General features: G+C 46.1%; 1 protein-coding gene and 1 non-coding gene across 4 annotated transcripts in view; both read left to right on the top strand.

Moving 5' to 3' along the window:
* Positions 1-425: 425 nt before the first annotated feature.
* The window catches only part of CHD4 (chromodomain helicase DNA binding protein 4), a 30,431-nt gene continuing 7,228 nt past the window's right edge, over positions 426-23,628 (top strand). For 2 of the 3 annotated variants that reach the window (XM_066618497.1, XM_066618495.1), the window contains exons 1-37: positions 426-506; positions 1,324-1,491; positions 4,301-4,428; positions 4,579-4,773; positions 5,166-5,284; positions 5,803-6,044; positions 6,262-6,389; positions 6,542-6,677; positions 7,030-7,211; positions 7,309-7,548; positions 8,539-8,742; positions 8,845-9,050; positions 10,075-10,206; positions 10,442-10,538; positions 12,404-12,595; positions 12,712-12,912; positions 13,046-13,183; positions 13,974-14,095; positions 14,188-14,361; positions 14,718-14,859; positions 15,341-15,472; positions 15,593-15,710; positions 16,568-16,692; positions 17,450-17,714; positions 17,826-17,998; positions 18,117-18,297; positions 18,401-18,487; positions 18,683-18,771; positions 18,864-18,997; positions 19,307-19,451; positions 19,645-19,810; positions 20,139-20,257; positions 20,948-21,074; positions 21,762-21,839; positions 21,950-22,087; positions 22,190-22,298; positions 23,209-23,341. In XM_066618497.1, the coding sequence (XP_066474594.1) occupies positions 1,395-1,491; positions 4,301-4,428; positions 4,579-4,773; positions 5,166-5,284; positions 5,803-6,044; positions 6,262-6,389; positions 6,542-6,677; positions 7,030-7,211; positions 7,309-7,548; positions 8,539-8,742; positions 8,845-9,050; positions 10,075-10,206; positions 10,442-10,538; positions 12,404-12,595; positions 12,712-12,912; positions 13,046-13,183; positions 13,974-14,095; positions 14,188-14,361; positions 14,718-14,859; positions 15,341-15,472; positions 15,593-15,710; positions 16,568-16,692; positions 17,450-17,714; positions 17,826-17,998; positions 18,117-18,297; positions 18,401-18,487; positions 18,683-18,771; positions 18,864-18,997; positions 19,307-19,451; positions 19,645-19,810; positions 20,139-20,257; positions 20,948-21,074; positions 21,762-21,839; positions 21,950-22,087; positions 22,190-22,298; positions 23,209-23,341 (5,394 nt within the window). In that variant the 5' untranslated portion in view covers positions 426-506; positions 1,324-1,394. The remainder of the gene's footprint in view (positions 507-1,323; positions 1,492-4,300; positions 4,429-4,578; positions 4,774-5,165; positions 5,285-5,802; positions 6,045-6,261; positions 6,390-6,541; positions 6,678-7,029; positions 7,212-7,308; positions 7,549-8,538; positions 8,743-8,844; positions 9,051-10,074; positions 10,207-10,441; positions 10,539-12,403; positions 12,596-12,711; positions 12,913-13,045; positions 13,184-13,973; positions 14,096-14,187; positions 14,362-14,717; positions 14,860-15,340; positions 15,473-15,592; positions 15,711-16,567; positions 16,693-17,449; positions 17,715-17,825; positions 17,999-18,116; positions 18,298-18,400; positions 18,488-18,682; positions 18,772-18,863; positions 18,998-19,306; positions 19,452-19,644; positions 19,811-20,138; positions 20,258-20,947; positions 21,075-21,761; positions 21,840-21,949; positions 22,088-22,189; positions 22,299-23,208; positions 23,342-23,628) is intronic. The other variant, XM_066618496.1, reaches the window with a different exon arrangement.
* Positions 19,868-20,003, top strand: LOC136643418 (small Cajal body-specific RNA 11). The gene has a single exon (XR_010794019.1). It is a non-coding gene; the product is annotated as a small Cajal body-specific RNA 11 (non-coding RNA).

Here is a 23,628-nt window from a genome sequence, read left to right as displayed (position 1 = left end):
GGATGCTTAGGGCAGTGAGACGGTGCCTGAGGGAGGAGGGGGGAGAAAGGAGAGTGATTATTATGGGATGCCTCTGTGGGGGGAGGGTGACTATTGTGGTATGTGTGAGTAAGGGCGAGTATTATGGGATGCTTCCGTATGGGGGGAGAGTGTATTACTGGACGGTCCCCCGCAAGAATTATTATGGGATGTTTTGGAACGGGGGGGGAAAGAAGAGGAGAGTACTTATTATGGGATGCGGGGCCGTGCTCTAAGCGAGTTTTGTGGACAGGGAAAGTATTATGGGATGCCTTAGTTGAGGGGGGGTTGCTGAGGAGACGGGGGTGGGACCCGTCGCCATGGTACCGGGACATATTATGGGATGGAGGCGGGAGTGTGTGTGGGGGGGGAGGAGGAGGAGGGGCCAGGCTGGGGCTTTTTTTCCCCTTTAAGAGGCGGCGCCGGAGCCGGAGCCATTTTCCCTTCAGCGGCGTCGAGAAATAAGAAGCCGGGGCGCCCCGAGTCGGGTGAGGGAGGAAGGGGGAGGAGCGGGCAGGAGAGAGGCCCTCAAACAGCCTCCGGGTCCCGGGGCAGGAACAGCGCCCCATTGCTGAGCCACCCCCTCCCCGGCAGCGCCCGCTCGGGCAGGGACCCCCGCCCCGGGCCCCCCGAGGGGCCTCCTGGGGGGGGTCTCGGTCCCATCTGGGAGATCGGCCACCCCCGCCCCTGGGGGGCCCTCGCCGCCCCACAGCCAGGCACACGTGCTGGGGGGAGTCCTCGTGCCCCCGCCCCCTCCCCCCACAAGGAAGGCGAGAGAAGGAGCCCCCCTCCCCACACACCGACCTGGCCTTCCCCTCCCCCCCGCCCCACAAGCTTCCCCGTCTCCCCGCCACGATCCTCCTCGCCCCCGCAGCGCAGCGCCCTTCCCTCTCCTCTCCCAGCTGGCCGCGGAGGTGCCTGCCCCCTCTCCTGCCCCTGCACGGCCAGGAGGGGGCCAAGTGGGGCTGCGCTGCCCGCGCCCTTTGTGTCACTCGGCCGCACCAGGCCCCTCCCGCCTCCCCCATCACAAGTACAGCACGAAACTTGGAGCCCGGCTGGCGTGGAGGCTTCTGCGAGGAGAGCACCGAGGATTTCCGGGGTGGGGGCGCAGAGCCCTGCTTTCCTGTGCACCGCCTGGCTAGCCCCAGGCCCGCGTCAGCCTGCTTCTGGGGGCGGCATCGGCCCCGGAGGCCCTGCCGGGCGCGTGCCCAGGCCCAGTGCCAGCCCCAGAGCCAGCTGACTGTTCCGTCCCAGCAGGGCCACGACCTGCAGCCTCACTACTTCTTCCCTCTTCTTTTCCCTCAGCAGCTACTGGTGTTGCTAGCAGAGCGGAGCAGAGCTGCTTCGGCCCCAGGACTGTCCTCTGAGTCGAGGACATGGCGTCGGGCATGGGGTCCCCTTCGCCCTGCTCTGCCGGCAGCGACGAGGAGGAGATGGAGATCCTGCTGAACAACAGCATCCACCAGCATCAAGGTACGCGCTGCCTCCCTTTGGGGCGCTCTGATGTCCTTTCCCTGCGTGGAGGGAGCGGAAGACTTTTCCAGCGTATGTTTGAGCCACGTCACACCTCTTATTGGGGGACCCAGGAAGCTCCATTCAATTCGGCTCCATTCAATTCACGTCCCCCTTTAATGGGTTCGACACGGACGCACCTGGTTTTCCATCCGGTCTTTGGCGCTTCCGATGATTGCGCCACAAAGCTCCAGGTGGGCTGAGATACAAAGTTGGGATGTGGAGTTGGAGAGAACAAAAAACTGTTCAGAACTTTTATTTGGGCTTTGGCTGAACTGCTGACTGTTTCTGCTGCTGAGGCATTGGATGTCTGTCGTGCCTGTCAGTTTCCATTGCTTCCTGCCTCAGCCTGGAGAGGCTTCCTGCAGCTCTCTTTCAGTCATTCTGAGTATGTAGCTCTGAAATGTAGCTGTGTGTTTGAATGAAGAGTGGATGCAAAGAGACATTGCATGAGAGAAAGTTTGTTTGCTTGTTAGGAACTGATTTGTACATTGCAGAAGGATGTGTGAATGTTATCCTCTCCTCGCAGCATCCCTTTTAGACATGTGATGGAGTTCATTTCTTGGTTATTGGCGGAGAAGGAAACCTTGCAATTGGTTTACTGGGAAGGGAGGTTCAGAAGAGTGTAGATTGTTGTTTCTGATAGGAAACAAAGTTTCAGATAGAAGGACATATGAGATACAAGAGTGCCTGGCTTTCTTTTGCCCACTTGAGAGTTCAGACATGTCAGTCCAAAATGATCTGTGCCCTGGGCTATCCTGTGACCCACTTTTTCTTTTCGGCCACACCCAGTGTAGTTTACTTGTGGGTCTCATGACAGCTGCTCACCTTAGTCCTGACTTTGCTTTGGAAGTGACCTGCACAAATGTGATGAGATGTGAGCAATGTATGTTACTTGACATGTTGATTTGGTCATGTTTAGAAGAGTTGCATTTTTGATCAGAGGGATGGCGGTGCCCTCAAATTGGGTTCTGGACTGTGGAGGTCTAAGCATATGATGCTTCTGAAGTGCTTTTAGTGCTTGGTGACCTTGTGTTGCTGGTAAAGCAAAAGGTTCTTTTTGTTCGCAGTTGGTCCTTGTGTACCTCAACAGTGTCAGCTGTTCTTTCTTCTCTTTCAAAGTTTGGGGGGGCAGGGAGTGTTAAGGAAGAGCAGTCTTGCAGTCTGTGTGTGAGAGAGCTCATGGGTCAAAGAGGGAGACTTCTCTGGGGAGTATTTGTGGATGTTATAAGAAAGAGGGATGGAGAGGATACTTGCATCCAGAGGGCTTGGGGCTCAGAGTCTGTGTGTGCCTGATATATATGTGGGGGGGGGGGAGAGAGGAGGATGAGGGAGCTGTGCTGGAGGAGGGGATGCAAGGAAAATATTTCTGGCACAGGATGTATTTACAAGTTTGAGAATGCAGGACTCCACCCTGAGTAGTTTCCCCTCTGCTCCTTGTCCTATGCTTGCAGCAACTGCTGTGACCTGTGGCTTCCCCCATCCTGCCCAGTGTCTGTGGTTAGGAGGCCATTTTCCCTTGGAGGGAGAGCTAGTGACTCTGGCTGCGTGTAATGGGCGGGGGTGGCTGATGAAGGGGGGAGGGAGGGAGGCAGAATGGCTGGTTTGCTGTGGATCCTGTCACAAAGGAAGCTGTCGGCTGACAGTGCCCCTCTGGGCTTTTGGGGGTGGGGTGAAGAAGAACAGATGGGAGTGAGGTCTGTGGGGGTGAGGAGTGACATGTGTTAAGGGGGGGGAATGAGGGGAGATGTTAAAGCTTATATTTGCATAGAGAGAAGGTGGTTGTTAGTTGGAAGAGGACTGGCACCTGAATAAGCACCTGGTGATTGTATGGAGACTCTGAATAGCAGCCCTGTAGATAGGATGGGGAGTTTAAGTAGCTGCCTGTCAAGTTTGCTGCAAGTTCTAAAGGTTTCTTTTGGGCGATTCTGAGGCGGGGGGGGGGGGAGAAAATATTTGTTTGTGCCCTGATAGCAGGTGACTCTTGGGGTCTTTTCCCAGTTTGTAGAAGACTTTTCATGTGAAGGAGCAGTGCTTTGCTATTGAATATTATAAATATGCTCCTGTTCCTATTCTGCTGAGGTTCCTGGGCTAAATAATATCTAGTTAAATTTTTTCTTTTGGAATAGGGCAAAGGGGTGCAGGGGAGGGAAATATATGCAGCAGGCTGACTGTATGTCAGTGGTTCTTGAGTGGAGTGAGCAAGAACACATGAAGGAGAATAGAGAAGTAATGCTCCCGGAAGGGATAGTCCTTAAGCAGGTGGTGCTTTCCTCTACCGTCCAAGATCTAGGTTCATTGACTGCCCCTTGATGAAGGACTCTTTCTGATTTGCATTAGATTTGTTGGGTTAACTGTATCCCTACTTACCCACCCCCTCAGATCTGCTTTGGGAATATGCAAATGCAAGAAGAATTTCTATTTTCTAATAAAAGCTCTCTGAACATGATTTTAGGAGAGGGTCAGATTTTTTTTTCCTTTCTGTTTCGCCTCTTAATGCCGGTCTTGGGCTGGTGTTTCAGCCGCAGATCTTTGATTGCAAAAGCTGTAGGCCCTGTCCGAGAGTTTGTGAAAAAGATTATTGGTGTGGAGGAGGGGGCACAAGCTCAAAGGTGTTGTGACACTGCCTGACTTGACAGTATGGTGAGATGGCAACAGGCCTGTACAAGTGGAGTGTGGTCTGTGGCAGTGGGAGAGCCATGGGGTGTGATGCAACACCTGGTCTTTGAAAATGAATTGTCATCCCCCTGCTACCTTTGTCTTCCCCCAGAGCCAGAAGAAGAGCCAGAAGAAGAGCTGCTATCTGAGGCAGAGATGCCAAAAATCAAGAAGAAGAAGAAGCCCAAGAAACTGAAGGAACCTAAAGTGCCCAAGCTCAGTAAGCGCCAGAAAAAAGAGGTGAGGAACAGTTCAGGACTTGAGATTAAGAGAGGGAAAAACTGCTTGGCTCTGCATGTTGATCACATTGGGGTTTGAGGTCCTTTTGGAAAGAGCAAGGTGTTGGTGCTGATTAAGTGTGTTGGCTTTTTTCTTCCCTTCCCCACCCAGCTAGGAGACAGCTCTGGTGAAGGGAATGAGTTTGTAGAGGAGGAGGAGGAGGTGCTGCTGCGCTCGGACAGTGAAGGAAGTGACTACACTCCTGGCAAGAAGAAGAAGAAAAAACTGGCACCTAAGAAAGAGAAGAAGAGCAAAGCCAAGCGCAAGGAGGAGGAGGAGGAAGAAGATGAGGATGATGATTCCAAGGTGAGAAAGGAAATGTCTCAGATGCCCTAATAAGTGTTTCGGCTGCTCCAGGTGCTGCTTTCCCTCATTTCTTTACATGTGTTAGTGGTGGAGAGAAACAAATTTCTTCTGAGAGAGGATTATTTTTTCTTCTTGAAGCCTAAGGGAATGCCTGGTCCTGCTTTACAGGGGTTGATTTGTGTATATTTTATGTTAATATTCTGTTACAGAATATTATTTATATATATTTACAGGGGTTGATTTGTGTATATTTTATGTTAATATTCTTTATGCCCAGTGTCTCTTCTGATCCCACCTACCTTGAGAGGCTCCCCACAAAGGATTGGAAAAAGCCTTTTTGCTGGGAGTATATGTCATTTTAAGATTGGTATCTCTTCTGTCGTCCTCTGTAGGAGCCTAAATCTTCGGCTCAGCTTCTAGAAGACTGGGGCATGGAGGATATTGATCATGTTTTCACAGAGGAGGATTATCGCACTCTTACCAATTACAAGGCTTTCAGCCAGTTTGTCAGGTGTGTTCTTCTGACTTTTACATCTCTGGAGAAAAAAGTTAAAATAAATTCAGGAACAGGTATGGTGTATTATTGAAGAACAGCTTAGTTGTTAATCTGGTGATTTGCATTAGATGAGTTACTGTCCCTCTTCTTCATTTGTAATATGAGCTAAGGTCACTGGCCTACCATTTGGGGGGCTGCTGAATAAAGTGCTGTGAAAGTTTAGGGACAGTTGATAGTGTATGAAGTGTTAGAGTATTCTGTGCTTGAGGACTTGGTGCTTTAGGTTTGTTGGATTGTTCCAACAGTTATATAGCTCTTAAATTAATCTGAAAAATCTTCTGTTTGTAGTAGATTTTGGCTCTAAAAATGGGTTTCGCTTATTCATGGAAGTATTTAACCTCGTGTATGGTGATGGGTTTCAGGTAGTAAAGGGAATGGTGTGGTAAGTGGTCTTGAAGAGAAGTTCTGAATTAGATAGAGCTTCCTGCGGAGTCCAACACGTGCAGCAATGTGCTTTTTTCCCCCTCTAATAGGCCGCTTATTGCTGCCAAGAATCCCAAAATCGCTGTCTCAAAAATGATGATGGTGCTGGGGGCCAAGTGGAGAGAGTTTAGCACAAACAACCCCTTCAAAGGGAGCTCTGGGGCATCGGTGGCTGCTGCAGCTGCAGCTGCTGTAGCAGTGGTGGAGAGCATGGTTGCTAATGTTGATGCAGTCCTTCCTCAGCCCCCTGTGGAGGTGCCCCTTCGAAAGGCCAAGACCAAGGAAGGCAAAGGTGAGAGGAATGCATATGGTTTGCTGGGATAGGAGGGGAACGTGTTAGAGACCTCATTCTAATAACTCTGATCAAAGGCAATATAGAGCATGCTACAAGACATGTTGGTTAATTACTTTAGTAAGGTCTCTTTGACAACTTTGTCTTGTATAATGTCTAGCACAATTGGACATCTAGGTACTACTTAATGATGGAATGGTGATGGTCTTTCTCCTAGGCCCCAATGCTCGGAAAAAACCCAAGGCTAGTCCTCGTGTTCCTGACATCAAAAAACCCAAAACCAAGAAGGTGGCACCCTTGAAAATCAAGCTAGGAGGATTTGGTTCCAAGCGTAAAAGATCATCTGTGAGTTTTTCTTTTCCTGGTAAGAGGGTGCAGAGGGTTGGATCTTGCTCCTGCCAACTTGATCTCCTGCAGAGTATGGCGTGGGAGGCTGGACGAACCATAGTGGTCTCTTGGGACAATTTCATCTTTTTTTTTCCCCCCTTGCCGCTCAGAGTGAAGATGATGACCTGGATGTTGAATCAGACTTTGATGATGCAAGCATCAACAGCTACTCAGTGTCAGATGGTTCTACCAGTCGTAGTAGCCGCAGCCGCAAGAAAATAAAGGCAGGGAAGAAGAAAAAGAAAGGTACTGAACTCTGCCCCATCTAAAATGGGAAGTCGTATGGAATAGATCTTCGTTGAGCAGAGACCAGATACATTTAGGGAACTTACTGTTGTGAATCTAAAGAATATCTGAAATGCTGTACAGCGGAGGATTATGGGCTGTTCAAGGGATGATGTCCTGTTGTGAGATCCATACTTTTTGAGGGGATCGCAAGGGTTTATTGGGTCATTTTTATAGTGTACAAGAGCAGTTTGTGAAATCTTACCTTTTGCAGCTATAGCTATCCAAATTATGAATCCTCTGCCATGAGTTTGGGGTCTACTTTTATTCCATGAAGAATGTTAATGTTCTGTCCACTATCCTGCTTCACTAGGAGAAGAGGATTCTACTGCAGCTGTTGATGGCTATGAAACGGACCACCAGGACTACTGCGAGGTGTGCCAACAGGGGGGAGAGATCATCCTGTGTGACACTTGCCCTCGTGCCTATCACATGGTTTGTCTGGATCCAGATATGGAGAAAGCACCAGAGGGCAAGTGGAGCTGCCCACACTGTGTGAGTTTTGAGTTCTGTGTGGCTAGAACATTAGGACGGTAGCCATAGACAGTTTGCTGAGTTCAGCACCTGATCTAACAGTGTCCTTACCCTTTAGGAGAAAGAAGGTATCCAATGGGAGGCCAAAGAAGATAACTCTGAGGGTGAGGAGAACATGGAGGATGCTGTAGGAGATGCAGAAGAGGAGGATGATCACCACATGGAGTTCTGCCGTGTCTGCAAAGATGGAGGGGAGCTTCTCTGCTGTGATGCGTGTCCTTCATCCTACCATATCCACTGTCTGAATCCCCCTTTGCCAGAGATTCCCAATGGAGAGTGGCTTTGCCCACGCTGTACTGTGAGTTTTTTTTGCTCTTTAACAAATGGGGGAACTAAGCTGATGTAATGACTCGGGGAGTCCAGGAATGGGAGAACATTTGAACCTTGGCTTCTTACATTCTAATCCTGAATTAGACATTTGATCACTTTTTTAAATAGACTGAACAGATTAAATTTTGTGATGACTGCTGTTTTTATCTGGTGCTGCAGAGACCAGTTTTTGCAAACTATTTTTTTAAAAGGCAGGGAAAAAAAGTATTCTCCTTGGGATGTAAACTACAAGATAACTATGGACCATAGTGAAAGCAGCAAGAACATTTGTGCCCAGTTTTGCAAACAGAACAAGAAATCGGATTGCAACGCAAGTGTTCTTTTGGTGTAAGATTGTGTTGGTTTGAAGACCATAAGACAGGATTGGGCTGCTCTTTAAGGTATATGGGGCATACTTATGTTAAGTCTCCTTGTCAGGAAAGAATACACATTGGAATAAACAAACAAAAAACAAAACACTTGTACTACCTAAAATGTTTCATTGTACTGTTCTGCTTGAAGATACGTGGCATAGAAATAGTGTTGCATTCTAGTAGTTTGAACACTGGAATGTTCTTTTTGTCCATTTATTAGGAGGCATGTTCTTCTGAAAAAATATTCAGTCAGGGACTGAGCTAAGAGGAGTCTTGTCTTTCTGCTGTTTCAGTGTCAGGCAGTTGCAAATTCCAGACCTGGTCTGCCTTACTGGGTTTGGACCAATTAAGATAACTGGGGTACAATAAGACCTTATTTTTAGTGTGAGTCTGTGGATTGCGCTCTTCTCTAGGATGACTAATCCCTGAAAAGAAATAAAATTCAGGCTACAGAAGCTAGAGCAGTTGGTGACAATACATAGAAATGGTTGAGTTTGCCCGACTGACTGTGTAGCAGATAGTGAAACATCTGGAAGCCCCAGAAAATGGTGACAGGAAGAAACTCTGAATTGAGTTTTCATAATTCCTCTGTCCATCTTCTCCAGTGCCCACCTTTGAAGGGTAAAGTGCAGAAGATCTTGACTTGGAAGTGGGGGCAGCCACCACTACCCACACCAGTGCCACGACCAGCAGATGCGGACCCAAATGCACCTTCTCCTAAGCCTTTGGAGGGAAGACCTGAGCGACAGTTTTTTGTCAAGTGGTCAGGCATGTCTTATTGGCATTGCTCATGGGTGTCTGAGCTGCAGGTAAGCAAAAAGGGAATCTTCCCCACCCCTGCTCCCGTTTAGGTCAAAGAAACTGACTAACACCACACTCAGACTGTATAACAACATATGTTTGTCCCCCAGCTGGAACTCCATTGTCAAGTAATGTTTCGCAATTACCAACGGAAAAATGACATGGATGAGCCCCCTGCAGGAGACTTTGGTGGGGAAGAAGAGAAGAGCCGCAAACGCAAGAACAAGGATCCCAAGTTTGCAGAAATGGAGGAGCGCTTTTATCGCTATGGGATCAAGCCAGAATGGATGATGATACATCGGATTCTCAACCATAGGTGAGAATTCAGGATTCCTTGACTACTTCACTACAGGCGTGCGCCCCTTAGCGGACACCATTCTGCCCAATGCTGAATTGCATATGTGACGACCACCACTGGTCATGTGGTCGTCGCAGGGTGCCCACCCCAAGTCTCCGAAGGCAAGGAGAGCTCCACTCCTCTCATCTCTGGAAGCCCGTCTGAGCTTCGAAGAGGCAGCGCGCATCTGCTCACTGCTTCTGTGAGGCTCAGACTGCCCCAGTCGCGCAAGAGACGTGATTTCTAGTTTCCTCCATGAAACCGCAGGTCGCATCTTTCACACGATTCTGGCAGTCTGAGCTTCGCAGAGGCAGCAAGTGGGTTCATGCTGTCTGTGGGAAGCTCAGACAAGCCTCCAGAGGTGAGGGGAGTGGAGCATCTCCTTGCCTGCAGAGGCTTCACATTGTGTCAAGCTTCACTTGATGATGGGGGTGGGTGGTCCCTATCCCTGTTGTTAAGCGATGCATGATTGTGTTCTTAAAGTGAAAATGGCCCTGAAGTCTTCAAACTCTCAGAAGGCAGAATAAAATACTGTGTCTAGTTAAGGAAGACCTTTGAAAATAAAATCTTTCATTTATTGCCTTTCTGTAGCAAGACAGCCCAAAATATGTAAAAAAATTACACAAAATGAGCAGTACAACCAGACTCAACCAAATGCTTTCCCAGACTATGTGTGTTTTGTATTCAGTTTGGGAATGCAGTGAAGGAAGAACAGGCCTACTCCAGGAGCTCACTCCTTAACTGTGGGGCTAGGATGGCGTAGAAGCCCTGCTCCTTGTGATTGATCTTAATTTTGAGCAGATTGGTCATTTTGGAGCAGGCTCTAAACTTTGTTCCTGTCTCAGCACTTTAAAGGTAGAAGCTGGATCTGTACCCACTGTGGTTTCAGTCATTGATTGAATGCCTTTTGGAAAGTGCAAAAGCCAGTTTCATCTCCTGTTTCTGTAAATAGATTTCCTTGGATGAGATCTTTATCTGTCTCTCTCTCTCTCTCTCTCTCTAGTGTGGATAAAAAAGGGAATGTTCACTATCTTATTAAATGGAGGGATCTGGCTTATGACCAAGCTTCTTGGGAGAACGAAGAAGCAGAGATACAGGATTATGACATCTACAAGCAGGGATACTGGAACCACAGGTGAGAGCATGAGTTTCATTCTCCACAAGAGAAACGACTGGATTATTGAGCCCCTACTGTGTTGGTAATGTGAATGGAGCATCTTGAGACCTGGTGTTTGTTCAGTGAAAGGATTGGGGCTGGATGCCTTGCTATCACTGGAATTTCTCTTTAGTAATGTTGTTTTCCATCTACCTGCTGTTGTGGTAGCTCAGAATCTATTTAACCTATGTGACTTTCTCTCCCCTTCCCAAAGAGAATTGATGAGGGGTGAAGAAGGAAGACCTGGGAAAAAAATTAAAAAGGTGAAGTTACGGAAATTGGAGAGGCCCCCAGAGACACCAACAGTGGATGTAAGTTATGGTTTCAGAGATGGCGGGGCAAGAAAGGAGAGGGGGCTGTTTTGGCTCTGCAGTTTGTAATGAGCATAGAAGAGAGCACATTCGGCACTTGGATGCCTTTATATGCTGATGTGAGAGCGACGTTTCTGTAATGCATTGACCATCCAGGCAAGTCTTTGTCTTTCCTTTGCTATAGTGCACCATGTGGAAACTTGGACCTGAACCAGTTTTTATGGTGCCAAGTAGCAGCAGAACAGAAGCCTTGCTCAGGCAGAACAGAGCGAGAGCTCTCGATTCAGTATTTGGTCTGTTCCATAGAAATGTACCTCACAGTATAGCAAGATGGGGCTGTGAAGAAAATTGGGTGTGATGTCCTTTAAGACAGTTCTTTTGAAAGATTGCGGAGGGTGGAGCAGGAGAGAGTGCGTGTGCAGAATCCGAATGACTAGCCTTGTGTGAAGGAGAATTTACTGCTCTGCAAGAGTGCTTAGTCAGAATAGTGGATCCCTGCTACTGAGCTACCAACCTCTGCTGCAGCTGCTGTATAGTGCCAGCAGCCTGCTGATTATACAGAATTGGCACAGTGCCTGTTGATGAGATTGGTCTGATGCTTCTCCCAGCAGCATTTTTGTTCTGTCTGTTATACACGGCATCAAATTCCCTATGACTCTGCCTCTTATTTGTATTCCTGCTCTAATGTTTATCTGCTTTCACCTCTGCCCCATCCTTGTCAAGCAGATTTCACAAGCAGAAGGACATATGCATGATTTAAACATGATGCTGTGGGTGTATGGGCTGTGTTTAAAAACCAAAGCACAACTTTACCATTCCATGTGTTTGGTGCTGTATATGGATTCCTGTAACCTGTATATTCAACAGTGCACATTGGGGACCTGTGGCTCAGGGCTACATCATGTTGACTTGCTATTATTGCATGCCCAGCAACCAACACTTGGTTTAAATGGGATGCTGATTGTATCAAACCCTTCACTGAGTAGTGCTTGTGTCTTTTTTGTGATTAAGCATCCTTAATGTTGCATTTTTAAAATATCTTGGTATTAAATTACAAATGAAATGAAATATAAAACTATTACAATATTACGTAATATAATTAATTTACAATTATTCTAACTCATATGAATATTTTCAAACATTATTGATAACATTTACCTCAAAAATAAACAAGTTCAACCAAATAATTTATCAGTTGATTTTTGTTCATCCAATACCAAAATATTTATCATATTCAAATCCTGCTTTATTTATATGATTACATTTTAAAACTAGGATATGGTAACTATCAAAATGCAACAGGTTGACCTAGGGCAGGGGTGTCCAAAGTTTTTGGCAGGAGGGCCACATCATCTCTCTGACACTGTGTCGGGGGCCGGGGGGAAAGAATTAATTTACATTTAAAATTTGAATAAATTTACATAAGCTTACATAAATGAATATAGTAAAGTTGAACTTATATATATGAATGAAGGTTTTGCAATAGCTCAAGGCCTATAAAAGGCCTCGCATAAAGCAAGGCTGGCCTTTGCTGCCGCTACTGCATCACAGATGTGAAACAACAAGCAGTGGAGGGACCCCTCATCCCACAGCTCACATGAAAGGTCAAAAGTCGCTCTCACGCTGAGAGCAGTTGTGTCGGGCCAGTGTGGGCTCCATCAAATCTCCAGATTTGAGGCTCATTGGAGACTGGGGGGCTCCCTGAGGGCCTCATTGAGAGGACTCGAGGGCCACAAGTGGCCCCAGGGCCGGGGTTTGGGCACCCCTGACCTAGGGGGACAAGGCTTGGCAGCTTGCTTTTGCCTAATAATGACAGAGAATGAAACATTTTTCATTCTCTTCCTTCTCCCCCCCCCCCTCCATAGCCAACAGTGAAGTATGATAGACAACCTGATTATTTGGATGTGACTGGAGGAACTCTGCATCCTTATCAACTGGAGGGACTCAACTGGCTGCGTTTCTCCTGGGCTCAAGGCACAGATACTATCCTTGCTGATGAAATGGGTCTAGGGAAGACAGTACAGACAGCTGTGTTTCTGTATTCTCTGTACAAAGAGGTAAGCACCAACATTCCTTAACAAGTGTGTGTAGTATGCTAAAATATTTATTTTAACAGTCTAACAGTCTGAGGCTTTTCCTCAGTCTTAACACAAATGGTTTTGTATGACCACAGGGACACTCTAAAGGACCTTTCTTGGTGAGTGCTCCGTTATCCACCATCATCAACTGGGAGAGAGAATTTGAGATGTGGGCTCCAGACATGTATGTGGTGACTTACGTTGGGGACAAAGACAGCCGAGCCATCATACGCGAGAATGAATTTTCCTTTGAAGACAATGCTATACGCGGGGGAAAGAAGGCCTCCAAGATGAAGGTATTATGGCAAACTAAATTGGGTTAGTGCCTGTCAGAATTTTGGAACCCTGAAGGTTTTAGTGTCCAGCAATAATATATTTTTCTGGTTCTGACTGTCTTTGAAAGACTGATGTGTCCTCTGGCATTTGCAGAAAGAAGCTTCTGTGAAATTCCACGTATTACTCACCTCCTATGAGTTGATTACTATTGATATGGCCATTCTGGGCTCTATTGATTGGGCCTGCCTTGTAGTGGATGAAGCACACAGACTCAAGAATAACCAGTCCAAGGTAGGGACAAGTTGTTGTTGTTGTTGTTGTTGTTTCAGATCTGTAACCCTTTCAATGCCGTATCTGGTGTTTATGACACTGACTAATCTTAAGCACCTTTTGTTCTCTTTGTTTATACATACATACTAGTTTTCTTCCAAGGAGCTCAGGGTGGTGTACGTGGTTCCTTCCCTTGTTTTGTCCTCACAATAGCCCTGTGAGGGAGGCAAAACTGAGAGATAGTGACTGGCCCAAGGTCACTCAAGGAAGCTTCATAGCTGAGTGGGGACTTGAACCTGAATCTTCCAGGTCTAAATCCAACTACCAAGCTACTACATCATCCTGACTGCTTTTTCAGACTACTTGTCACCTGCAGTTCTTTTTGCTACATTTGTGAGTGGGCATATTAACAACTGTCTTAAGCTCCATTAACTCTCTGTGATGGCCTGGAATATGTTGTGTTAACTCTTAGTTCTATGCATTAATATTACGGCCCTGTAGAGTATATCAGATAAGGATTGTTGCTATTACCAGCAAAAGTTAGAATTAAGATTATCTGAAGACTGTTTCTTAAAAACAGACCTGTGTATTCTTCATTTTAGCCCATGTTTATTATTGTAGTGGAACAGTGTGATGCTATGTAGGCTGGTGTTAATGCATAGTCTTTAAAATGTAATTGAATTATAACTTTGTATAAGCAGAGAAGAGTGGAGATGGTATGGACTTGTCTATTCCACAAAAATACAATAGCTCTACACTTCTGGAAATGTGTGGCACTGAAACAAATTACACTTCTTTTTGCTTTCTTAAGTTTTTCCGGGTGCTGAATGGTTACTCTCTTCAACACAAGCTGCTGCTCACAGGGACGCCTCTGCAAAATAACTTAGAGGAACTGTTCCACCTGCTTAACTTTTTGACACCTGAGAGATTTCAGTAAGTCCTACACAGCTTACACAGCTAATGGAGACCACCTCTTATCTTGTGATTCCTATTTCCATGACTGTCTTATCTAAATTCCCTTGTAGCAATCTGGAAGGCTTCTTGGAGGAGTTTGCGGACATTGCCAAGGAAGATCAGATCAAAAAACTGCATGATATGCTAGGCCCACATATGCTAAGGCGCCTTAAGGCCGATGTCTTCAAGAACATGCCTTCTAAGACGGAACTTATTGTCAGAGTGGAGTTAAGCCCTATGCAGAAGTGAGTGTTGGAAGTAGTCCATTTTCTTTTGGACTGAACTTGGCATCCTTTTTTGTTGCTTCAGAATCTGCTATAAGGTTGAGACTAGTGCATTCTCTCCTATACTGTTATGGGGTTTTGCTTGCTTGCTTCAGGATACTGATTACAATTAAACTGTTTACTACTATCAGTCTTTCCCTTGTGCAGATGCAGCTGCAAAATGTATTTATTTTTAGAAGTATGTATTTCTTATTGTCCTGGTTGTCCACCTTGAGTGCAAGTGACTTGGGTGACAGTGCAAGTGTGCCTAACTACTCAGCAGAGCAATCTTATGGAAAAAGACATCAGTGATACAAATATGTCAAATATTTTTGCAGAAAATACTATAAATATATCCTAACAAGAAACTTTGAAGCACTGAACGCCCGAGGTGGTGGCAACCAAGTTTCTCTTCTCAATGTGGTTATGGACCTGAAGAAATGCTGCAACCACCCCTATCTCTTTCCTGTGGCTGCCATGGTAAGTTCTGGTTCCCATAGAATCTCCTCCTTGTACACATGAAAACTGTGTTGCTTTCTGTTAATGGTTTGTGCACTGAGAATCAGGCTGTTGCTTGCTCCTTTTTTGTCCTTTGTAGCTTCTTTTTAATCTTGAACAGTCATGGATTTGCTTTGTCAACAACTACTGTCAGCTGTCAAGGTATAAACTTGTCTCAAATGACATTATCTCTTGAGGTTCATCTCAAAAGGTTGTGAACTAGCTCAGAGTCTGAAATGCTTAGGTGACAGGCTGTTTATTTCTTGCTGAGCCGCCCCCTTCTATGAACCATCTGGAGCTTTTTGGTCGGTAAAGGCATAGTAGGGCATCTGGAAAAAATAGAGATCTGCTAGAGAGGCATAGATAAGAACTTAGACTGGAGTACCTATAGGATGAACTAAGATCTGTCTGATGGAGTGGTAATAAATAATTTGAAGGTCTTCTCTCATTCTTTTTCATCCAGGAAGCACCAAAGATGCCCAATGGGATGTATGATGGTAGTGCCCTAATCCGGGCCTCTGGGAAGCTGCTGCTGCTCCAAAAGATGTTGAAGAACCTCAAGGAGGGAGGCCACAGAGTACTGATCTTCTCTCAGGTAAGCAAGATCAGCTGCATCTTCCTGTAACTAGGAGCTGCTTACCAGGGAGGCTGAAGGTGGCAGGTTAGCTGTATGTATCTTGGGCACTTCTCAAATCTGGTTTTTCTTTGGCCTTAGATGACCAAGATGTTAGACCTGTTGGAGGACTTTCTGGAACATGAAGGGTACAAGTATGAGAGAATTGATGGTGGAATCACAGGAAACATGCGCCAGGAAGCTATTGATCGCTTCAATGGTATGAATATCAATTTAAAAATTTGTGTTCTACTTTTTCTTTTCCTGTTAGGGAGGTGCTCAAGGCAGCTAACAGTGTAATGTTAAAAACCATAAAATTGCCAAAAAAAACAATAAATCAGTAATACCAAAAACAGATCTGAAGCAGCAAATAGAAACACCAATTAGTACCACAGTGAAGAGGGGAGGCCTGCTGAAATAAAACTTTCAGCTGGTGCTAAAACTGAATTGGCAAAGGTGTTTTTTTCACCTGTAGGAGGGAATTCCATGATCTGGGCTCCACCACAGATGGAGTGGTGTTGTATACTCTCATCATAAACACAATGGGTTGATTCACATAATCAACTAACCTTAGGCCGTATTAATAACCCTAATCATGCTGTCTATCCTCTCCCCACCCCTTGCCATCTCTGTTAGTGCATCTGGGAATCCTGATTTGTTAAAGCATGGCTGTGTAGTTTATATGAAGCTGGGGACTGTGCTGTAATTGTCTTTTACAAACCAGAGTTGATACCCTGGTTTAACATTCTGACTTTTGTAAGTCAGACCACAGTCCCCAGCTTTGCATGAGCTATGATGCTTGGATCAGCGAAGATGTCAGTGTCTCAGCTCCACGGAGTTGAGGAGGGAAGGGAACATGGGAGCACATGGACTTGGACCACATTCATAGTTCTGACAAACCATGATTTGCTGATCCCCTCCCATTTAGTTTTCCTTAGCAAGAATTTGCAAGAAACCCCTCTAGCTTTGCTAGTGATGTCAGTTACTTGTTACTGCAGCCCTGGTGAACTATTAGAGAACTCTGTAAAGATGTAGGGTTATGTATTTCAAACCAATTATATCTCATTCTCTTTCCAGCTCCTGGTGCTCCGCAGTTCTGTTTCCTACTTTCCACTAGAGCTGGCGGCCTTGGCATCAACCTTGCCACTGCAGATACTGTGATAATCTATGACTCTGACTGGAATCCTCACAATGACATCCAGGTGAGCTTGAACTTGATCAGCTGGATAAAAATCACAAAGGATTGATTCTCTCAGGCAAAAAGTGTTGGGAGGATGAAACTAATGGACACATATAAGCCATGAGAAGGTGGAGAAACTGAAGGATGATTACGTGGCTGGGGCACCTTATGAGGAAAGGCTACAGCGTTTGGGCCTCTTCAGCCTAGAAAAAAGGCGCCTGAGGGGGGACATGATTGAGACATACAAAATTATGCAGGGGGTGGACAGAGTGGATAGGGAGATGCTCTTTACACTCTCACATAACACCAGAACCAGGGGACATCCACTCAAATTGAGTGTTGGGAGAGTTAGAACAGACAAAAGAAAATATTTCTTTACTCAGCATGTGGTCAGTCTGTGGAACTCCTTGCCACAGGATGTGGTGATTGTGTCCAGCCTGGACGCCTTTAAAAGGGGATTGGACAAGTTTCTGGAGGAAAAATCCATTACGGGGTACAAGCCATGATGTGTATGCGCAACCTCCTGATTTTAGAAATTGGTTATGTCAGAATGCCAGATGCAAGGGAGGGCACCAGGATGAGGTCTCTTGTTATCTGGTGTGCTCCCTGGGGCATTTGGTGGGCTGCTGTGAGATACAGGAAGCTGGACTAGATGTGCCTATGGCCTGATCCAGTGGGGCTGTTCTTATGTTAAGGATTCCAAGAAGATAAGAGAAAATCATGAATCGTGGAAAACTGTGTGAGTTGGGCTTTTTAAAAATCTCTTTTCTCTCTACTAGGCCTTCAGTCGTGCTCACCGAATTGGGCAAAACAAGAAGGTGATGATTTATCGCTTTGTGACACGAGCCTCTGTAGAAGAGCGAATCACACAAGTGGCCAAGAAGAAAATGATGCTTACCCATCTGGTTGTAAGACCAGGTTTGGGCTCCAAGACAGGCTCTATGTCTAAGCAAGAACTGGATGACATTCTTAAGTTTGGTACTGAAGAGCTTTTCAAAGATGAAGCTACTGAAGGTGGTAAGAACCTACGCAACGCAACACAAAGTGAGTACAGTTAATAACTTCACTTTGCTCCCCATCATTGCAATTTTTTCTCTGCCTCTTAAATTGTCAACCGGTCCTCCAATATACCTAATGTGTGTTTCCTTCCTGCAGGTGATAACAAAGAGGGTGAGGATGGTAGTGTCATTCATTATGATGATAAAGCAATCGAACGTCTGCTGGACCGAAATCAGGATGAGACGGAGGATGCCGAATTGCAGGGCATGAATGAGTATCTCAGCTCGTTCAAGGTGGCCCAGTATGTGGTGCGTGAAGAGGAAATGGGGGTAAGTGTGAACTGGCTAGCTGCATCTTGATTCTTTTGTTCCCTGCTACAAAGGATTTGAGAGCTGGTGGCTGGAAGACAGGCACTGAGGGCAGAGGTTTCTGATGTTTCTGTGGCAGGAGGAAGAGGAGGTTGAGCGGGAGATTATAAAACAAGAAGAGTCGGTAGATCCAGACTATTGGGAAAAACTGCTTCGTCACCATTATGAGCAGCAGCAGGAAGATCTGGCCAGGAATCTGGGGAAAGGCAAGCGCATTCGCAAGCAGGTCAACTACAATGATGGCTCCCAGGAAGACAGAGGTATATAGAGAACAAGGAGAAAAAGTGTTGAAATGGGGTGTAGGGGTGGGGAATGGTGTGGCTTTTTTCAGGCAGTTACTTTGATATTTCCTTTTCTTTTTAGACTGGCAGGATGACCAGTCAGATAATCAGTCTGATTATTCCGTGGCCTCTGAGGAAGGAGATGAAGACTTTGATGAGAGGTCGGAAGGTATGGTGGGGCTGGTACAACTTTTGAGCTTCATTCTTCTGTTTTAGGAAAGTAGTATGAAGAGCTAACTGAGCTAGTGAAGATATATAAAAACCTTCCATCCTGGTTTTTCTCTCTGTAAAGTACCAAATCTGTGTGATGTTTGTACTGCCTTGTACAAGAGCAGCACAGTTTAATACATTTTTGTCTTGCCAGCTGCTCGCCGTCCTAGCCGCAAAGGTCTAAGGAACGATAAAGACAAGCCCTTACCTCCACTTCTTGCCCGTGTGGGAGGCAACATAGAGGCAAGTGGAATCCTTCATGGGATATTTGGGCCCACATACTTGAGGCTGCTTCTGTATCTAAGCTCCCCGTCTTCTTGGTCTTTCCCCCTCAGGTTTTGGGCTTCAATGCGCGTCAACGGAAGGCCTTCCTCAATGCCATCATGCGCTATGGGATGCCCCCTCAGGATGCCTTTACTACCCAGTGGCTGGTGCGGGACCTTCGTGGAAAGTCAGAAAAGGAGTTTAAGTGAGTTGGGTGGGCACGGATGAAGGAGCAAGTTTGATATAGGTCAAATTCTAAAGCCTAGGGAAAGGGGAGGGCAGGAGTTATGGTAATGAATTCTGCTTAACCATTGGTGGGAAAAGTTTTTCAGGTAGTGCCTGAAATGAAGGTCAACCTACTCATAAATTCCTTTTGATGTTGATGAGAAATGGCTGCCATGAAGAGAGTGTCATGTGGTGATGTTTTAGCTAAAGACTGGCAAAGGACTGCTGACTTCTGTTCGTGTTTAGTATCAAGACTGATCTGAAATGAGACTCCCCTTCCCTTTCACAGGGCTTATGTCTCCCTCTTCATGCGTCACCTGTGTGAGCCAGGAGCAGACGGTGCAGAAACGTTTGCTGATGGGGTCCCCCGTGAGGGCTTGTCTCGACAACATGTCCTTACGCGAATTGGGGTCATGTCTCTCATACGCAAGAAGGTGGGTGTTAAAATGAACTTCCCATGTCTCTTGTTGAGACTTCCTTGTCCATATGCAGGTCCTGGCCCTTTATATGCCTGGGGTTGACTAATGGGAGATATTTTTGCCTCCCAACAACTCTTCTGGGGATCCTTAACTCTGATTTTAAAGTAGTAAAAGGAGTCCCCATGACTCTCATTTTTTTTTTCTTTAGGTGCAAGAATTTGAACACGTGAATGGGCGCTGGAGTATGCCAGAATTGGCAGAGATAGAAGAGAATAAGAAGCTTTTGCAACCCAGCTCACCTTCCCCCAAAACTCCAACTCCCTCTACTCCAGGAGACACGCAACCTAATACCCCTGCCCCTGTTCTGCCACTTGGTGAGAGCCTTCAGATGTGTGATCATTAAAAAAGAAAAGAAAAAAACCTGAAGAGCCATGTCCAGCCTTCTATTGTTGCTCCCTCTGCCAAAATTGTGGTAGGGGGCTTGGGGCGGACATAGATAAAATTGACTCTTAAATTAGGAGAGTTCCTCAGAGTGCTGAACTGCTCTCAAAGGCGCAAGAGGACATTCATATGAGAAGCTTGTGAGGGGAGAGTGATTCTAAGATGTTCATGTGTTGAAGGCTCATAGGTTGCATTTGGAGAAACTCCAGCCTACGAGTCTAAGAGGATAAAATGTCTTTATTTTCTCGCGTGTCAAAATAGAAGAGGGGCTGAAAGCGGAAGAAGGAGCTAGTGTCAAGGAACAAGGAGAGCCCACAGAACCTGAGAAGGAGACCAGTCCTAGTGCTGCTTCTGCTGCTGAAAATGAAGTCCCAATGGAAGTGAGTATCCGTCAGGAGTTCTTCATTGTGTCAATAAGAATTTGAATTCCTTTTCCTGATCTTTGAACACTTATCTGATGATGGAGGTTTTTCTCATTTTTACCTGCTATTGTCTCTTTGGTCATTTTGTCTCCTTTGTCTCTGTTTTAATTGCTTGTTCCTCTGAATCCTGTTAGCAAGATACACACCTATTTTTTAAAAATGCAGAATACAGGCATGTGCTGCTTAATGACTGTCCACACATATGAAGGTGGTCAAAGCACAATAAAGATGCTTTTAATGAGGCAATTGTGTCTCCCATAGCCTGCAGCAGAGTGTCTGTTTACACAACAGAGAGGCTCTTAATGCAGAGAAGAGGCAATCTTTCTCCAGTAGCCTATGCAGCCAGCTAATGTCTAGCAGGGAGTGTCTGTTTTAAACAATAAAGGCAATTGATTGGACTGAATGTTCACTTAATGACCTAATTGCATAACAGTGAGAATCGGAGAACATATCCCCGTCATTAAGTGGCACACACCTGTACAGAGTTTAGCACCCAAAGATGGAGAGAGCTGTCTCTTTTCTTGTCTGGACTTGCAGCATTTGCTCAAGGAGGTTAGTTTAGTTTTTATAGGTTACTTCGTAGTCTGTTGTTCCATTGTGAAGTCTCTTCTTTCTTTCCCTTCCATTTTCTCCCCTCTCCCTTCATAGCAGGGTCCCCCTCCTACAGAAACTCACCCACAGGAGGCTAAATCCCCTGTGAATGCTGTCGAAACGGAGGAGAAAAAACCAGATGAACCAAAGGTGAAGGAGGAACCAATGGAAATGGAAAACAAAGGTATGAATACTGCTCATAGGTGTCCGATGTGCCTGGAGGAGTATTCCAACTCTAGAGCAGTGATTTCCAAACCCACCAGCCTGGGAAGCCCTGGTCTATGCCACTTTAAGGGGCAGGGAGTGGGGGAAGACATGATCCCCAGGATAGCACTGCTGCTGGGACAGAGAGGTTTTACTCACAGCAGGTCCGACCAGCTTCCTGCGGGTGTGTGTGTGGGGGGGGGGAGCCCCATGGAGTCCTCTGCATGGTTCCTAAGCCTCCAATTTACTAAAAATTGCTATCTGAAACAACTTCTGGTTTTCAATTGTGAAACCAGAAGTGGTTTTGATCGCAATTTTTAGTCAATTGGAGGCTTAGGGAACCCTTTAGAGGGCTCTATGTGGCTCCCCACACCCCCACGCCACCTGCCGGAAGCCTGCCAGACCTGCTGGTGAGTAAACCCCCCTTCTGTCCCAGCAGCTGTGTGATCCTGGGGATTGCATCACTGCTGCAGCCCTGCCCCTGTGAAGACTCAAGCGTGTTTCCCTCCTGCGAAGGATTTTGGGAATCACTGCCTCTAAAGCATGAGTTCCTTGGTGTTGTAGATGGTGAGGTCTGAGGGCTGAGAAAATTAATTGGGTTTGGAACTGAATTTGCTACTGCTCACAGTACTCGATACCTAGTTTGAAAAGTGTTTCCCTCCTACAGCTGATGTGGAGAAGGTGGAAGAGAAGGTGCCAGCAGAACCACCTACTGAGCCTCCAACAATTAACCTAGATGAGAAGGGTAAGCATGCTATGGCATGGCTGGTGTGCCAGGATGGTCCCTGCTCTAGATGTATTCTCTGTAGAGAGAGATTTGATGAGATTTCAATGAGTCTCCTGCTGCTTTTTCAGAAGAGAAGAAGGAGGATGAAAAGAAGGATATAGTGATGCTGCAGAATGGAGAGACGCTTAAAGACACTCCCGATGACCGGCACAAGAAGGCCATGAAGCAGCGATTCATGTTCAACATTGCAGATGGAGGCTTCACTGGTACTAGCTAGCTAACAGAATAGCAACTGCATGTGGAGAGTAGCTACTGTGTGTGCTATTCAGCTGTGAGAAATCCTTTCTGATGTCTTCCCTCTCTTACAGAGTTGCACTCCCTGTGGCAAAATGAGGAGCGAGCCGCTACTGTTACCAAGAAGACCTATGAGATCTGGCATCGGCGCCATGATTACTGGCTCCTGGCAGGAATAATAAAGTATCCTTCTTAGTATCTTCAGGACTGGCCCAATTCAAGATTTTTAAGGCGACCTTGTGCAGAGTCTCTATGCAGGGGACCCATTGTTGTTTCTGCAGCTTTGCCTGTATGCACCTACTCTTCTGCCTCCAGAAGCTTAGGTACAGTACATAGAGTTACTTCACTTAAGCCATGCAACTATTTCATAAGGTGACCTAGGCTCAGAGTGACTTGCTTAAGGTCACACAATGTGCTTTCTTGGTTGAATTGGGTTTGATCCCAGATCTGTCCACATGTAAGTATGATACTCTGGGATCAATCGTACCCTGCAATGAAGTAAATATATATTGATAGGTTTATACACTCCATTCCTTGCATGGACACACTGTTTTGCCTTTGCTTATTTAGTTTCTCGTTGCTTTCCGTATTCCCTGTTTTGCCCTCTTGCAATTGCTGTTCCTGTGCTTTTCTTTTCCTCTGCTCACCTCTAATGGTGACTAGTCTTTCTGCTCTAGCTGGCAAACTTCATGCACCCCTTTCAGGAGTTTCATCCAGCAGAGGAATGTTCTCTGGTGCAGGGAGGTTGTGCTCCAGCAAATTTTGCAGCAGTCGTTTGGCAGGAGGAGCTGTAAGATAAGGAAAGCTGAGCCAGAGAAAGTGAACAGTCAAGGCTAGTGATTGTATTTGTCTGATCTGGGGCTCTGGGAGTAGATTCTGGGCCTGGTACATGATTTGCATCTTTGTAATATCACTTTGCAAGTGTGGCTGAGGTATAAGCTACTCTTTCCTTTATGTAAATTAACACAATACCAGTACCTCTTAGTGGTGGGATTAGACTTTTTTCAGACTCAAGGATAAATGTTGACAGCAATATCAGTTGCCGAACTGTGCATTTCCAAAGTTATTTCTTCTGAGCCTGATCAATCTTCAGCCACGGTTATGCTCGCTGGCAAGACATCCAGAATGATCCTCGTTACGCCATTCTAAATGAGCCTTTCAAGGGTGAAATGAACAGGGGTAACTTCTTGGAGATCAAGAACAAGTTCTTGGCCAGGAGGTTTAAGGTGAGAATCTTTCTAACCGCAGTGTGAGTTCTCAGGGATGAACAGTTACTGAATTGTCGGGTTTCTTATAAGGGAGAAAGGGGCTCATCTTCCTCTAAAGGCTTTCTGGAAACTTAAGAATAGATTATATCAGTGGTTCTCAAACTGTGTGCTGCAGGACCCGTAGGCACTGTGGTGAACTCACAGGGGGCCCCATAGGATGTCCCTGGTGGCCTCTTCTTCCTGCTCTTCTGGGAACCGCCATCTTGATTTGTGCAGTTTCTACAAGATTTTGCACAATCCAAGTT

The sequence above is a fragment of the Tiliqua scincoides genome, chromosome 2 (genome assembly GCF_035046505.1).
Source record: "Tiliqua scincoides isolate rTilSci1 chromosome 2, rTilSci1.hap2, whole genome shotgun sequence".
NCBI lineage: Eukaryota > Metazoa > Chordata > Lepidosauria > Squamata > Scincidae > Tiliqua > Tiliqua scincoides.
Note: the sequence above shows the minus strand (reverse complement) of the source record. Positions and strands in the feature narration are given on the sequence as shown.